General features: G+C 61.2%; 2 protein-coding genes across 2 annotated transcripts; one reads left to right on the top strand and one right to left on the bottom strand.

The window, feature by feature from the left end:
* Positions 1–147: 147 nt before the first annotated feature.
* LOC121011114 (probable threonine protease PRSS50) lies at positions 148–5,358 on the top strand. The gene is made up of 6 exons (XM_040445139.1): positions 148–312; positions 414–605; positions 1,863–2,025; positions 3,072–3,355; positions 4,475–4,641; positions 4,999–5,358. The coding sequence occupies exons 1-6, from the start codon at positions 204–206 to the stop codon at positions 5,227–5,229; spliced, it is 1,146 nt and encodes a 381-aa protein (XP_040301073.1). The 5' UTR covers positions 148–203; the 3' UTR covers positions 5,230–5,358.
* A 1,151-nt stretch (positions 5,359–6,509) lies between these two features.
* TMIE (transmembrane inner ear) lies at positions 6,510–15,406 on the bottom strand. Its single transcript, XM_040445140.1, has 4 exons — positions 15,163–15,406; positions 11,525–11,642; positions 8,095–8,244; positions 6,510–7,788 (listed from the first exon to the last, which is right to left on the bottom strand). The coding sequence occupies exons 1-4, from the start codon at positions 15,256–15,258 to the stop codon at positions 7,688–7,690; spliced, it is 465 nt and encodes a 154-aa protein (XP_040301074.1). The 5' UTR covers positions 15,259–15,406; the 3' UTR covers positions 6,510–7,687.
* Positions 15,407–16,176: the final 770 nt, after the last annotated feature.

The raw sequence follows: 16,176 nt of genomic DNA, 5'->3' as shown, positions 1-16,176 counted from the left end.
GCGCCCTGGGGCCCTGACACAGTGAGGGTGGAAGGGAGGCCAATCAGTAGGGGGCGCCCGCGGGCCGGGCGGACACGGGGAGCGCCACCGAGGGTGGCCACTGGGGGGCGCCCGCATTCCCCACGCAGCAGACGCCTGCGCGGGAGGCCGACTGGGGGCGCCGTCGCGAGAGGAGCACCGCGGCGCAGAAGCGGCTACTCCCAATGGAGCGTCAGTGCAGGAAGCGGGCCCGCAGGCAGGGCCCCCAGGGCCGCAGGGCCTCTGCCGTTGTGCTGCTGCTGCTGCTGGTGCTGCTGCTGCTGAGGCCCGCTGGTAAGCCCCGTCCCGCTCCCCGTCCGCCTCCCCCGGGCCCTCACCGGGCCTCGTCTGGGCCCTCACCGGGCTTCGTCTGACCCCTCTGTGTCCTTCCGCAGGCCGCCTGGCGGACCAGACTCCCGGGACACCCTCCAAGCCTGCTCCGGCCGACCCTGGCGTCCCCTGTGCACCCACTGCCACCTGCCCCTCAGGCGGGCCTCGCCTTCCTCGCCAGGCCCCCACCGTCCTGTCGCCGCCCTTGACCCTCCAGACCAGCCCTGTTTCGAAAGAAGGCATCAGCTTATTTCCCAGTGAGTACTATGGACTCCCCGGGGGAGGAGGATGCGGGGCAGTCTTGAGGACCTCTGACCCCTAGGGACGGAGGGCGCGGAGGAGGAAGGGCAGGGAGAAGTGGGAAGAGACGTTCCTTTTCCAAGGGTTCATTGAGCATCTACCGTGGGCCAGGCCCCCATCCTGGTGAGGTAGGAGGCCAGGAAAGTTGGCGGAGCCTGCGGCGGGCTGCATGTCCCTGCGTCCCTGAACTGACCCAGGCTTCCAGCCAAGGACTTAGGGGATCTCCAGGATAGGTTTCAGGGAGTCTTGGGGTGGGAGCCTTGCAGCAGTGGCCCTCCAGCATGTTGAACAGAGACCCGCGGAATCACTCCTTATCCTGGAACTCCATGCACACAGTTTAGCTGCCACAGAAAGGCTCTCCCACAGGACCCAGTGCGTGCAGACCTCCCCTCTCCTATGTTAGCCTTGGCAAACGCTGGTCTTGGCCCATGCACCTTCATCTCACAATCCACGAATCTCCCTGGAAAAACCCTGGAGGGGGGCTGCTGTGAGGTCGGAGATGTGCATCTTCAGTTTGAAAACTTTTTCCAAAGTGGCTGCACGCGCTGACACTCGCTCCAGCGGGGAGTGGGCGGTCGGGGGCGGTAATCCTCACCAATACATGGTGTCAGGGACCCTGGAGTTGGCCTGGCAGGTGGGGTGGAGCGGAACCTCACTGTGATGCAAGTCTGCATTTCCCTGAGGACTCACAGGGCTGAACAGCTTCTGTGTTGGCTGGCTGCTGGGGTTCCCTCCTCGGGATGTGTCTGTTCATGCACGTGGCTCCTTTTTCTCTTGGGTCGTCTGGTTTGTTTTCCTCACTGACTCACAGGAGGGGTTCCCAGAGGAGGGAGAGGGGTCTGCTTTGGCCAAAGTAGGGGGAGCCAGATGGAAACATGGATGAGTTTCTGGAGGTTCTGGCCAGAGCTCAGGGGCTTCTCGGCCAGGACAAAGGGGCCAGTGCTGCACCAGGCTGGTGGCTGGGAATGCCCTGGGGCCTGGGACCAGAGAGAGGGATTACTTGGGGAGCACTGAGGCCCTTTGGAGACTGCAGACCTCAGTCCTCACGTGCACAGCATCATAACAGGGTGACCAGTGGGGAAAGAGAATCACCGCATGAGCGTGGGCCAGCAGCCCGAGAGGCGGGAAATCGGGCTGAGGGGAGGGGTGGGAAGGCGACTTGCGATGGGGCTGGAAGGTCCCATCCTGCATCAAACTCTCACCTTCCTCCTCAGCCTGCGGCTCCTCCTTTGAGGAAGACCCCACCCTCAGGGACCCGGAGGCCATGGCTCGACGGTGGCCGTGGATGGTCAGTGTGCGGGCCAATGGCACACATATCTGTGCAGGCACCCTCATTGCCTCCCAGTGGGTGCTGACCGTGGCCCACTGCCTGATCCGGTGAGTTGGGACCTAGGTTGGTGGGTAGAAAGGCGTCTGGAGCCACTGGGGCCCAGTCATTCCTGGCAGCTGGTCCCTCGGCAGCAACTGTGGCCTCTGCAGAACCCCATGGGCCCAGCCTCAGTCCCACTTCAGCTCTTAGCAGGTGGAGGCTGAGTCCTGCAGATTCCTTCTGGATTCAAGCCGGGTGCTTGCTCCCCTCACCTGGCTCCCCTGTCCTGAGCTGTCATGCCACAGATAGGACGGGGGTGGGGGGGGGGGGCTTGGAAGCCACAGGGCAGGCCTCCTTCCTCCTGTCCACAGAAAAGAGCTCCCAGTTCTTTTGTTTCACACCCTTTGCTTTACTTACTCATTTCTTCCTCGTTCGACTCAAAGCCTTTGACGTTCCTCTGGAGCCAGGCCCCGGCCTGGGTGCTGGGGGCAGGGAGGGGACACATCACTCCTCTTGGGGTGCCAGGAAACACAGATGAGAAGACAGGGGAGTCTGGGCAGTGTGGGGACAAGAGAGGGGGCTGCACATGTTCCAGGGGGCCAGGGCAGCAGCCCGGATGCAACATCCATGCTGGCTTCGAGGGCTGACCACGGAAAAGCATGCTCCACGCCTGAAGGCCGAGGTGGAGACTTCAGGGGCATGCCGGGAAAGGAGGCTGGAGGGCGAGGCCACGGATGCTTGCCTTGATTGAGTGTGTTGGGCCCCTGTCACTTCCAGGGCCCAGCACGGGCTGCCAGACAGAGAGTCCAGAGTTTGGAACCAGAGAAAAATGGTCCACATCCCAGCTCTGCCACTTCCTAGCTGTGTAGCCTTGAGCTGTTTGCTGGGCTCCTCTGAGCCTCGGTTTTCCTCTCCACAAAGTCAAGGGTTGTTGTGAAAGCTGGACCACACGGTCTGTGCGCAGGGCCCTGTCCACATCTGTCGTGAGAGAAAGGCTCGGGGGGCTTGAAGCAGGTGGGTGGCCTGCCTGGGTTTGCTCAGAGTACAACAGTGGGGTGGGGGCGGGGGTGGGGTGCCTGGAGCTGATGACAGACCCCCCTCGTGGTTCTCCCAGGAATGATTTTATCTATTCAGTGCGGGCAGGGAGCCCAAGGATTGACCAGATATCTCAGACTACCGCCGACGTTCCGGCACTCCAGGTCATCGTGAACGAGAGGTACCAGTCTCATCGGTACTGGTCCTGGGTGGGCCAGGCCAACAACATTGCCCTTGTCAAGCTTGCATGGGCACTCAAGTACAACACGTACGTCTGGCCCATCTGCCTGCCTAACTTGGACTTCCAGGTGAAGGATCACTCTGTCTGCACTGTGACAGGCTGGGGACTCCCCAGGGTTGATGGTGAGTCAGAGCCTCCCCAGACTGGGTGGGTGGGGAGCGTGTGGGAGAGGACCCAGGTGCAGGCCCGGGTCTGAGACATCTTCTTGTCCGGCTCTCACCTCCTTCCCCTTGGGGGTCTCGGCAGTGAGTGCTCCGTGGCCGTTCAGGCCTTAGAGGCCCCAGAGTGCCCATGAACCCCCCGCCCCAGGCCGGGGCATGTAAACAGGACTTCCTTGAAGGCAGAGGGAGTGGAGAGTAATATCTTGCTGACTGCACGCAGTCGTAGGACATCAGGACTTGAAGCAGGACATCTTGCAGTGCCATGAACGAGGTTCTGTAAAAAGATCCCCTGACGCCTCACATGGTTGGTTAAGGGCAGTCCGCACCCAAAGGCTGGGAGTCACTCAGAATCCACGTGTGGCTGCCTCCTGCCCCCAGTGGGCCTCAATCCCTTTGTCCCCCCAAGGGATGGAGCAAGGCCCGAAGAGCAGCCTGTCATCCCAGGCCCCCCCAGGGGGCATTTCTTTAGGAGTCTGACGAGTGCCCAGTCCATTTAGGGAGCTCCTCTTTTTCACAAGAGAGGTGCTCTTGCCTGTGGCTTCACCGAGCCGACTTGCCTAAAAAGAGCAGCTCCACCCTGGGGGTGGGGGTGGCTGTTTGTCTTTCCTGCCTGTGGCCTATCTGGGGAACGGCTGGGGATGGTTGGAAGTCTGTCCCCCAGGGCCTCCTGGCTAGAGACAAAGACACACTGGTGAGAGGGAGGAGGGGGAGGAGGAGGAGGAGAGAGAGAAGCACACAGTGCCTGGGGCCCACAGAGGGGGGGTCTGGGCTAGTGAGGGCAGAAGAGGCCTTTGGGGAGGGCTTGAGCAAAGCGGAGAGTTGGACCGGCGTGGGGCCGGGCAGGCCTCGGGAGCAGAAGGGTCAGAAGCCAAGCCGCTGAGGCAGGAACGGACCCCGCGGACTGGACTCTGCCGGGGTGAGAGCAGACCCAGCAAGGCCAGACTGAGGGCAGCCTGTTCCAAGCTGTCCATGGGGGGCCATTTGAGAGGTTGGTGGAGCGGCCAGGAGCAGGGAGGAGGGCCGCCAGGCTTGCAGCCGTGAGAGCACCAAGCCTGAGCTGGGGGGGGGCCTGCCCCACAGGCATGTGGCCCCAGTTCCGGACCATTCAGGAGAAGGAGGTCACCATCCTGAGCAACAAAAAATGCAACCAGTTCTACCACAAGTTTTCCAAAGTCCCCTCTATGGTCCAGATCGTGGACTCCCAGATGGTTTGTGCCGAGGACTCCGACAGGGAACACTTCTGCTATGTGAGTGCTCCTCTTCGTGCTCCCTCACCTCCAAGGGTGCATGGCCAGGAGGGGTGCTGGGGTGCAGGGCAGCGGGGCTGGAAGGGGAAGGGACAGGAGCACGGAGGGAGGGGTGAGAGAGAAGGGGGGGCGGTGGGAAGACGGGGGGTCGGGACCTGGCATGAGAGAGGGGAGATGAACCCCTCTGAGGGAGGGTCTCCTGAGTCTGGATCTCGAGGGCACCCCCCGGGCAGGGCGGTGGGGGGCTGTGGGAGAGATGTGCTGCGAGGTCCCTGCTTGTCCTTGAGCTGGGGCAGGTCTCCCTCCAGCCACACCTGGCTCCCCTGACCCTTTTTGTTCCGCCACCCCTCCCCACAGGAGATAAGCGGTGAGCCCCTGGTCTGTCCTGTGGACACCACGTGGTACCTGGTGGGACTGGTGAGCTGGGGCCCAGGTTGCGAAAAGAGCAAGGCCCCGCCCATCTACCTACAGGTCACCTCCTACCGTCACTGGATCTGGGAACGCGTCAATGGGCAGGCCCTGCCAGCCCCGTCCAGGGCCCTGCTCCTGGTGCTAGCACTGCCCCTCAGCCTCCTCGTTGCCCTCTGACACCCTTGTGCCGTCCCTGGGGGGGTGCCGTCCTCCCCCTCTGAGCCCAGAAGGCTGCAGGTGTAGCTCTCCCAGCCCCGCAAAGTGGGGCAGAGATGGGCTGCTCAATTAAACACTTTTCTTCCACAAGCCTCCTCCTTCCTGGGTGCGCTCGAGCGGGAGGTGAGCAAGCCACACGGGGGTTTCATGGGGGGACTCCAGACCGTCTCTATTGAAAAGCGCAGAGCCCCCCCCCCCCCGGGTCTGCCTCCATCTCTAGGTTTGGGGTGGCTCTTGCAGAAGGTGGGAGTGTATAGGGATGATGCTGGGGTGATGGATGGCCTAGAGTGTTCTGTCCGGGCTCAAGCTGGGCTGCCAGGACGCAGAGTGAGGCTGGGGTAAAGGTGCAGCTCTGTCTGGGCCCCGCAGGTGAGTGTGTTCTTTTCTGTGATACTTTGCTTGACTTTGGTGGCTGGAACACACCCTGTCATTGTCCTGAAGCACCATAGTGAACTCTGATCGTCCGGCCCCGCCCCCTGCCTAGAGACTGGGGCAGGTGCCCACTGGGACCAGACATTATCCGCCAGCAGCCATGCCTGTCCATAAAAGAGCAGCGGACACCCCGGGGCAGAGGCCAGGGAGCAGCTGGCAGGGCAGATGGAGCTCAGGCCTGGACCCCCGAGGCTTTACCAGCTGGTTCTCTGTTTGACTTCAAGTGGCCCCTGCTCCTCTGGGCCTCTGTTGCCTGGGCCACACAGGAGGGCCCTGGCCTGTATGGGTCTAATGACCTTTGCCACAGCCTGAACCTGCTGTATGAGAAGCCCATAAGGCTGGACCCTGAGGGCAGAGTCAGTGTTCCTGCCTGGCGGACTGAACTCTCAGCGCCCACAGCGGGTCCTCTGCAATTTCTCTGCCCCCTCGCTGCTCCGTGACTCGTGTCTGCCTGTAGACTCGCGTCTTCTTGTAGAACAGTGATCCAGCTGTAGGTCAGAATCCAGATTTGACTCCTCCGTGTCCCCAGCACAAGGCTCAGGCCACGGAAGGCCTACTGAAAGCCACAAAGTGGAGGGGAGGGGAGCGGAGAGCGGGCGGCTTCCTCCCCCATTTTAATGCCCAGCTGGCTGCGGCTGTCCCTCTGCCTCTCTCGGCCTCCACCTCTCCCTCCAGCTCATCCTAACTCAGCCTGGGAGAATAGTCAGGGGAGGGAGCTTCAGCCTGGCCGGTGCCACCCGTCACTGCCACGTCACCCTGCACATAAATGCTTCAGGGATAGGGCGTCCCGAGGGGTCATCTCAGGTCACTCGGGTACGAGAAGGCACTCAGCTTTATTTACAAGTGTCTGCAGGCTGCCGAGGCAGCGAGAGATTTTCCAGCAGCTTCCCCAGCTCAGGAGCCTCTGGTTTGCAGGCTCAGACCTGAGCGCCTCAGCAGAGGTTCGCTGCCATCTGGAAGCCCCTCTGAGTGTCCCGTCCCCAAAGATTCAGTCTCTAGGTGGTATTTGGGCCTTCCCCTTCGGGACAGCAGTGATGTTTTGAGGCATGAGAGCTGAGATGGTAGAGGAGGAAGCTGTGTGCTGTTCTGTTTCACAAGCGGGGGGGGTGGCCGGCCCCTAACTGCCCTCTGCGATGATCCCCTAGGGCCCTGACACCCCCTCCCCACCGCCACCACAGAGAAGGGACCGCCAGCATGGCCCAAACCTCCCCTGGGCTTCTTGATTCCCTGGATCCCCAAGATGGAGCCCAAGTACCAGCTTTCTTCCCCTCTCCCTTTGGCCTGCTGGTCTCAGCCTTCTGCACCCCTGACCCAGCCCTGCAGCTCCCAGCCCTGAGCCCCCAGGCCTTCCGCTCAGGCCCCCAGCAGCCTCCACTCCATCGCAGTTGCTCGGCACAGGGTATCTGCTGGGCTGGAGCCCCTGCCTCTGGGCCTCTCTGTTCACCATCCTGGCCAGCACCCCCATGGGGCCTAGAACAGTTTTCTGGCCACCAGGGCTGCTGTCTAGCCAGGTCTGAGAGCTGAAGCTTCCCCCAGACACCCTCTGCCTCCTTGTGGCTGTTCTGGGCATGGCCTCACACTGCAGCCCATCCAGTTTGGCCATCCCCTTCGGAGAGAGGAAACTGCTTCCCGTCAACCCTGTAGAGCCACTGCTGTTCCTGACGGAAGGGACAGAGGCACGTCCGGGTGGGTGTGATCTGGATCTGCAGGGCAACAGTGGCCAGAGACCACGTTGGCTGAACAGCCACATGGGTGAGGCGACAGGAGCTGAGTCCATGCCGGGAGGCAGGACACCTGAGGCAGTCCTGTCTCTGCCCCTGACGGGCCGTAACGATGGGGCCTCAGCCACCCTGTCGGAGCTGAGAAGAGGGTGTTCTGCAACCTCTGTGGTCCACGTGTGAGCTTGGAGTCCGAGGTGCCTGGACCCTGGCCTGGACTTGAGCCCCAGGGCTATCCAGCCCCAGCTGCCACCTCCAGGAAGCCCTTCTCATTTTTCTCCTTTCTTCTTCTTGGCCTCATTCTTTTCATCCTCCTCTACCTTGATGGCCACTGTGTCCACACTATCCTTCTTCTTCTTCTTCTTATCCTCTGTGGGGTAGAGGAAAGGCAGGTAGCAGGAGTGAGGCAGGGTCCTAGGGCCCCCACCAGAGCCTCCCACATCCAGCCCTTCACTTCTTCCTTCCTACCGAACTTCTCCTGCCTGCAGAAGAACTCCGGGTGTTACTTGCCTCTGGGTCTCTCTCACTCGGGCCCATTTCTGTGCTCTGGTCTCCAGGGACAGGTTTGGGGCAGAGGCGGGGAGCAGGGCCACTCTTGGTGGCAGGACTGAGGGTCTGGCTGGCTCGGCAGGGACAGGCGGTGGTGCAGCTGGGGGCCCCTCCCCGGTCTGCTCACCTCCGGGGATTTCTGTGAGCTCGTTGAGGGGCGGCACAGTCTCCAGTTTGTCCGTGTACATCTTGGCTGCCTTTCGCTGCAGGTACCGGGCTTCGATCTCCTTCCGGGTCCGTGGCACACGGCAGTTGAAGACACAGCACAGAGTGATAACTGTAGGGACGACAGAGCAGGCCTGGCCGAGGCTGGAGCTCAGACACCCCAGGAATGGTGCCCACATTGCAGACCTGCCTTCATCTACCTAAATGTGTCTCACCCAAGAGACTCTGGCAGAAGGCTCTGTGTTTGGACAGAACCCCTGTGGGCTCTGGGATTTCCGAGGTCAGCTCAGCAATTTCCAGAGCAGGACTGGCTTCACACGGGGGCCCGCTCTTGGAAGGGCCTCGCGCTTGGCTTAATGCTCTGCCGTCAATGTTCTTAGCAATTTGTGAACAAGGGGTCTCATACTTTCGTTTTGCCCTGGATCCTAAATCATGTCACTGGTCTCAGTTTCTGACTCGATGGAGGCCCCTGGAGGGCAGGGCAGAGGACTGCACGGTGACTCACGCTACAGCTACCTGGAGGCTGTCCTGTGTTCCCACCCAGGTCTCTCAGCTCCTAGTAATTCCTAGGTTTTCCTCCCCAGGCTCCTGAGAGGACCTCAGACACTGGAGGACGTAGCTGTGTCCTCCTCAACCCCCCTGAGGACAAGCCTGAGCTCCTCTTGGCCGTGAGAGCCCACGAGAGCCCACGAGAGGGTACAGACCCTGCCCTGGGGCGTTCACCTCCCACAGTTATTCCAGGAGCGGTTTTCCGGCTCAGGGCAGCTGTGCCCACGCGAGCTGGGCCAGGGAACGAAGCTGGACTGTCTAGTGATGGGCAGGGCAGTGCTGGGCTGCCAGGGCCCGGCTGGACTGAGTTTATTTTTCTAAGGCCCCACAGTCTGACCACCTTGGCCCCAGCCTCAGGGGAGGGGACGGGGCTGCTTCCTATTATAAATCAGATGACAAGACATAACTTCCTGGCAGACTCCTGGGGGCAGGACGGCCAAGCGGGACAAGCCAGGCCTATTTTAGGGAAGATGCATCAGACCAATGTAGCCAGGGCTGGAGCACCCTTTGGAGTCAACTGGTGTGACTCTTTCAGCCAAATATCGTGGCCCCGCTAAGTCTCCCCCAGGTTCATGGAATGAAAAACAAGGAAGGAAGGAAGGAATGCATACATGCATGAGATGGCCTCGAAGCCTTTGCTGCTGAGGACAGAACTAGACTCCCGAATGGGTGGGTAGGGGGAGCTAACAGCATCCGGGCACTCTGGGGGGCTGCACGAGGCCCCAGCAGTAGGTCTGTACCTTGCTGTCCAGGGGTAAACGGCAAACCTTTCTTATCCGGAGAGCTGGGTTCTGGTCTTCTCCAGACCCTTGTGTGTAGGCCTATGGCCCTAGTCCTACCGGCTTGGGCCGTCTCTTCCAGCCACCCCACCAGGCACGTCCTCTGACCGTGCTTACTCAGGTTCTCCACAGAGGCTGGTCCCAGGCTCTATGAGGCCTCAGCTTTGAAGGGAGCTCAGCCATTGGCAGCTGGAGCAGGGCCCACACACCGCCCCTTGCCTGCCCCACCCAGCCTGGCCCAGTCACTTCTCTTCAACGAAGGGAAAAAAACCATGTGTTTTGGATCGAGTCCCAGGGCCCAGGCAGGGGCTTGGAATGTGAGTCCCCAGGCTGGAAGGACCCCCAGAGGCACCCCCACCCAACCCCAGCCCCTCTGCACGAGGTTCTGGGCCCAAGCAGCCGGGAAAGCAGGAAAGAGGTTTCCTCTCCGGGAGATGCCATCCCTACTCCCTAGGGCCCTGCATGGAGCCCTGCATGGAAGGTAACAAGTGGTGCCCTGCTGCTCAGAAGACTTTGGGACTCTCCCTTACTCTCCCTTCCTCTTTCCTAGGAAGCAGGGTGAGGAGTAGGGGCTGGTCTGCGTGCTTCATGTCCAAGCCCCTCTTCGGGTCTGTCATTGCAACTTTCTTGTGTGGCCCTGGGCACCTCCACTGTCCGGGGCCCAGCAGAGTCTGGAGAGGCCGTTCTGTGTTTAGAGGCCCCTCAGTGCCTTCACCCCTGCTCCGTGGAGTGCCCCGGAGCTGCTCCCTGGACACGCACCCTGAACTGCTCCTTATGGGCAGATGCTCTTGGTGCTGCGGGCTGGGGGGCACAGTTTCCTCTCTGAGCACCTGGGCTGGGGCTGTAGCCACAACGGTGTGTCAGTAGGGCCTCCAGAGAGACGCCTGACTGATTCTCACCTGGGCTAGGAATGAAATGCAGCCCCTTGCTCAGATCCTGCTCCCACCCCAGCCATGAAGAAATGGTGGTGGGGGTGTGCGTGGAGACTTTCCCATAAGGAGGGCCTTTCTGGTGCCAGGAGAAACAGATGCAAATCATATGTCCCTGTCTCCCTCAGAGTCCTCACATCTGGGTGGGCCCTCTGCTGTGGCGCTGCCCTCCAGGGGACCTCATCCTGAGCCAGCTCCAGCTCGAACTTATCCGACTTGGGGGGCACACAGTAAAAGTCCTCTAGGGGTCACCTGAGACCTTGTGTGGAGGCCATTCAGTCCCTGCTCTGCCCGCACCATGCCCTCTGCCTGGAATTCTTGGGGGGGCAGCCTACCCAGCCAAACCGCATGCGTCCCCACACGCATCCGCAGCGGAGAGGACCCTCCTCCATGAAGCTTGTGCAGGGCGAGGGGGTTTTCTGTCCCTTCGTTGCCTGCGTCTCCCCCAAACCTCTGACGTGTAGGAACCTTCGTCGGACTCTGCTTTGCACCCTGGTGGTCTCCCTATCCACCGACATTTCTCTGCCCTCTTTCTCCAACTCCAGACCCCTGCTCTGGAAGGGCCGAAGGGGGCACGCCAAGCCCATCTCTGTTGCGAGCTGGAGTCAAGCAACTCAGTCCCAGGAGAGGAAGGGGTCCCTTGCTCTTAACGGAGGCGGGTGTGGGTCATTCCAGGGGGACGGGATCTGACAAGGCAGGGTTTGCAGCCTGGGAGCCACATCTGCCGGGTGTCTGGGGAGCCTCCAGGCTGGGCTGCGGCCAAGGATGGCCTTGCTGGGGCTTCTGGGTGTGGGCCCTTTAAGCCTGGCCAAACAGCAGGAGAAGCATCAGGAGGCCAGCGATAGGGAAAAATGACACGTCCTCATCCTGGTTCAGTGGAGTCCCCTGTAATTACCGTAATTGCCATGTGGCTGTGTCCCAGTTGGGCAGAATACTTCAGGTCACCACCAGCCTGTCAGCCCTCCACAGGGACTTTGTGTAGATCAGGAGGTGCCAGAAACCACAGTGGGCCTCCTGCGGGCGACTGGCCTGCTTGTACTGCCCGGAATTGCTGCTCTGAGCCCCTGGGGGTGGCGCCGGGGGCGGGGTGCAGGGGGTGGCGTGGGGTGGTAGAGGGCGGGGAGCAGCTACTCACTGATGGACAACACGAAGAGCGAGAAGATGCCCACCACGTGCCAGAGGCGCATGTCCCAGAACACCACGGTCTCCTTGGTCAATGGGGGCGGCTTGGGCTTGGGCGGGGCCGTGCTGGGCTGCAGGTCAGGAGAGAGAAGAATGAGCCAGGCAGAGGCCGGGGGCTGGGGCTGGGCCGAGAGAGGCCCAGGTTTCAGCAAGGACTCAGCGCAAGTGTTTTGGAATCTCCTAGAATCTAGAGTCTTCGACATTCACAGTCAACGTCCTAGACCTTGGGAAGTTCCGGATTTAGAGCAAGGGAAGAAAGCAGCTCCAGAACCATGGAGCCAGGGACCTGGAGTACAAGGGTACTTGGGATGCTTGAGGACACCAAGGCCTGAAGGGTCAAAGGTGGATGGCTTGTCCCAATGAGGTTCAAGGCCCCTTCCGGCAGCCTGCTGGTCTCTTCCTGCTCCAGTCCTGGGCCCCACAGGCAGATGGGGTCTCAGGACCAAGGCCAGAGACAAGGCAAGGCCTGTGCTGCCCTGGGGGACTTTGCTCTCAAGCACCCTCGGTGTGGGGTGGGTTGTGAAGCTGGACTCAGGGCCCGTGGCTCGGCTGTCTGGCCAGGACCCCCACCAGGTGACCTCAACAGTCACCTATCCTGCCAGAGTCACCTCTTCTGACCAGAAGGATAGGCCAGAGTCTCCTGGGACAGGACCAGATAAATTGTCTGCAATGAGGCAGCGACACCTAGAGGCCGAAAGCTAAAAGCATGACTGGAACAAGCCTGTGCAGAGCTTAGCAGGCCACCTCCCACCTTCCCAGTGGGACACAGCCCTGCCCTGGGTGTCTAGGGACACGGCCCTGCCCTGGGGTACTGAGGGGACACAGCCCTGCCCTGGGGGTCTAGGGGAACAAGGCCCTGCCCTGGGGGACATAGCCCTGTCCTAGTGGGTCTAGGCAGGACCTCTCCCTGACCTAAGGGGCCGAGAGGGATATGACCCTATCTCTGTCACCAAGTTTGGCTGAGGGATGGAGGGGGGAGGCGGTTAGCGTTTAGAGGGAGAGAGGACCCTGGGGCATCTGTGGAATTCATTGTCTCCTGATTAACTGAATATGGACCGACCTGAGGAGTCCTTTCTGGCTCTCTGGGAAGGAAAGGCAACTCACAACTCAACCATCCGTCCAGTCTTTCCCCTGGTACATGAGCATGGATTGGCACCTACCACAAGTTCCTCATCTAATGAACACCACCCTTCGGCATGTTTGGGGACACTCAGAGAGGATCAGCAACCTGTCCCAGGTAACACAGGGCATCTCTGTGCTTGGGACTGATACATGATTCCTCAGCTTTTTTCTCTTAACCAGGGTAAACTGGGGTGGGAGTTTCCTTTCCTCTAGGCCTCAGTTTCTCCATCTGTAACTTAAACGTGGGGTGGTTCCAAGGTTCTCTGGGAAGCTCTCTCTACCCAAGTAGAGTGGGAAAATTGACAAGAAGATAACCCTCCTCAGCATCCTCCCAGGGGCCTGGATCCGTTTGCAGGGTCAGACACATGTGTGTGGGGTCAGGCACATCTGGGGGTTCAGGGCACATGTGTGTGGGTTGGAGCGCATAGGGTTTGGGCACATAGTTGTGGGTACGGGGCACACGTGTGGTTGGAGTACGAGCGTGTGGTCAGACATATTGTCTGTAGAGTCAGGGCCGGGGTCCTAAGGCTCAGTGTGTCTGGCCTGGCTGGGCTGTGTGGCTGGAAGACTCCGAGGTCCAGAGAAGAGATCTTGGATTCTGAGCCCGGGGAAGCTGAGAGCCCACTTCTGACACCTTGTTCCAGCGTTGTTCTGGGTGGAATTGAGCTTACGATCTCTCCCTGATAGGGATCTCAGGTAGAGGGTAACACGTAAGAGTGGGGCACCTCCTCGTGGTGGGCACTGCTGGGGGGTCTGAACTCTAAAGCTTGGGAGCTCCGGCCTCCATCAGATGGAGGATGATGGCTGTAGGGATCGTGGTGGGTGGTACCGTGGACTCAGCCCTCCCCATCTCTCTGGTGCTTCCCTGGGTCCCCTGGGCTCAGCCAGGCCCTTGCTCAGGCTGTAGGCAGATGGCAGGCAGATGGACTCCAAATGCAATTTTCCTTGATGAGCCGGCAGAAGATGTGCTCCTGGGGGCTGAGGGGAAGAGTCCTTGGCTCAGAAGTGATGCAACACCCACCCTCAGTCTTCTGCCACACCCAGGCCAGCTCAGCTCTGCACCGGAGGCCTCAGGGCAGCCACTAAGGGGTACACTCTGCGGGGCCCAAGCCAGCCTGGCTCCCCTTACAGGGACACTGGAGCTGACATCCGACTCCAGCCCAGCATTTTGATCACACCCCCTGGTCTGCAGCAGGGACAGGCTAGTATCGGGGTATAGGGCTCTGTCTTCATGTCCCTCGGACCCTCAGATTCAGGGCTGTGTCTTCTTAGACCCTCAGGATAAGGCTCTGTCCTCCCTCTCCATCCTGTCTCCTGGCACCTGCCCCCGAGGGCTCTCCTGGGCACCTTGCTGACTCCTGCCTTTCTGTCTTTCTGGCCTCTCCTCTCTGCTTCTGCCTGCACAGGCTCTAACCCCCCACTCCTCCCTGGCCCTGCCTCTTGGGCCTTCTCCCTCTGGCCTCGTGTTTCAGAATTCTGGGTCTGCTCTGCCTCTTTGGCTCCCCTGCTCAGCTCAGCAAGAATGGGGTACGGAGGGGCCAGGGAGGCTGCAGGTGGCCCCGATTCTTGCCTTCCCCGCCCTGCCTGGCCCCAGCTGAGCTCCCGAACCCCCCCGGGCTGTCCTCCTTCCCTTTTGCTGGGCGGCACGGCACCTCCCCGCAGTTCTCTCAGCCGTGCGCCCTCTCCCAACTTACCCTCCTCCTTCCACACCAGGACCCATCACAACTCTCCCCTGCTCAGAGACCTTTGCCAACTCTCCATTATCACCAGGACCAAGTAAGACCCCCGAGTGAGTCCCTGGGTCCTGGCCTGCCTGCCTCTCCCCTCCAGGGCCAAGTGCTCCACATGGAATTGAACTCAACACACCGCTGCTCTGTAAAGGGTCTCCTCCTCTTCCTGCCCCTACCCTCCAGCTTGGAATGCCCTCGCCTGCTTCCTAAGGCTATGTCTCCCCCATTAGGCAGGGGACCCTGAAGGATCTCTGGAGGCAGAAGCTCTTTCCTCTGGCAGACCCTAGGATCAGGGACTAGATCTCCCCTATCAGACTAGATAGAGGTCACTGAAACCAAAGATCATGCCTCTCCCTACACCCCCCCCCCCCCCACCCCCCGCCCTCATTAGGACAAAGGCAAGAGGATAAGGGCTGTGTCCCCCAGCGACTGAGCAAGGCTGTATCCCCAGTCAGACTTGGAATCCTTATGATCAGGGTGAGTCTCCCCCACCCGACTAATGTTCCTGAAGTCAGGGGCTGTGCCCTCCCATTAGACCAGGGACCCTAAGATTGGGGGCTGAGTCCCCCCCCCCCCCCCCCCCCTGGACGCCCCCCGGGGGGGGGGGGGTCCCCCCATTAATCCAGGTCCCCGAGGGCAGGAGGAAGGGAAAAAGGCAGCTCCCAAGGCAGAAGGGCGTCCCCAGCCCTCTGCCACGCGGTCACAGCCTCCCCGAGCCCCTCACGCCGCCCCGCCTCACCTCCACCAGCTGCCCGGCGGCCCCCGCGAGGCAGACCCCCAGCGCGACGCCGCCCAGCGCCCACAGGGGCCCCGCGCCTCGCTGCTGCCCGGCCATCTTCGCGCCCCGAGGCTCCGGGCGGGCGAGGCCGCAGGTGGGGGGAGCCAGCGACGCGGGGGGCCGGGCGCGGTTGGCCCGGTGACTGCCCCGCCAGGCAGCCGGCGCTCGCGGTGACGATCTGGTCGCAGGCGGCGAGTGGGCATCATTTATTCATCGTCGGTGTCTGGTTCCCTGCCGCCCGCCCCCACATCACCGCGGATGGAGGGCCCGCCCCCCTCCCGGTGGATCCGAGTCCAGGTCTCCCTCCCCTAACCCGATCCAGCCGGGCAGAGAGGAGTGAGAGTGACAGGCTGGGGTCAGGTCCTTGAACAACAGGCCCCAGCTCCCCTGCCCCACTTGGGCCTCAGTTTCTCCATCTGGGGCAAGGGGAGGAGTTAGAATCTGCTGATCTGGGAGGCCCTTCCCAGTCTGACGTTCTGAATTTGAAAAACCCTGCTGGACCCAGGCTGGCGGAGGGGGTGGGGGTGGGGGTGGGGGGACGGTATGGCAGGCAGGTTGCCATAGTGACAGGCGCTCAGGGATGTCCTGGGTTTTCTGGGCTGGCTTCCTGCCCAGAAATGGCTCTGGTCACTCTGGACACCAGAGCTAGAGTGGGGGTTGGGGACCAGGGGATGGTATGGTCAGAGTTGCTAGTTCCGGGTGCTATGGAAGGTTCCTGAAGAAGCCAGCACCTGCTGCCCCACGGGACTGGGACGACTCCCCCTGGAAGGGCTGGAGGACCATTTTCTGACTCTGGCTGACCTTGAGCCTCTGCCCCAGTCTGATCCCCAATTCTTACTCCAGTCTGAGCCATGATCCTGACCTCGTACTGAACCTGGCCCACATGTACTCTGGTCCTGACCCCAGGATGAGCCTTGACAACCCAGGGATGGAGCAATGGAGGGTCTGAGAAGCTGTGGAGACCCAGAGGGCTTT

This window comes from Herpailurus yagouaroundi, unplaced genomic scaffold (assembly GCF_014898765.1).
Source record: "Herpailurus yagouaroundi ecotype Mexico unplaced genomic scaffold, PumYag 193, whole genome shotgun sequence".
NCBI classification, from domain to species: domain Eukaryota; kingdom Metazoa; phylum Chordata; class Mammalia; order Carnivora; family Felidae; genus Herpailurus; species Herpailurus yagouaroundi.
Note: the sequence above shows the minus strand (reverse complement) of the source record. Positions and strands in the feature narration are given on the sequence as shown.

Coding starts and splice junctions, on each gene's coding strand:
- TMIE (XM_040445140.1), bottom strand. CDS start 15,258: ATGGCCGGGCAGCAGCGAGGCGCGGGGCCCCTGTGGGCGCTGGGCGGC. Junction 8,245..11,524: donor GCTCTTCGTGTTGTCCATCA/GTGAGTAGCTGC, acceptor TCGTCCCTACAG/TTATCACTCTGTGCTGTGTC. Junction 7,789..8,094: donor GCTCACAGAAATCCCCGGAG/GTGAGCAGACCG, acceptor TCTACCCCACAG/AGGATAAGAAGAAGAAGAAG.
- LOC121011114 (XM_040445139.1), top strand. CDS start 204: ATGGAGCGTCAGTGCAGGAAGCGGGCCCGCAGGCAGGGCCCCCAGGGC. Junction 313..413: donor GCTGCTGCTGAGGCCCGCTG/GTAAGCCCCGTC, acceptor GTCCTTCCGCAG/GCCGCCTGGCGGACCAGACT. Junction 606..1,862: donor AGGCATCAGCTTATTTCCCA/GTGAGTACTATG, acceptor CTTCCTCCTCAG/CCTGCGGCTCCTCCTTTGAG.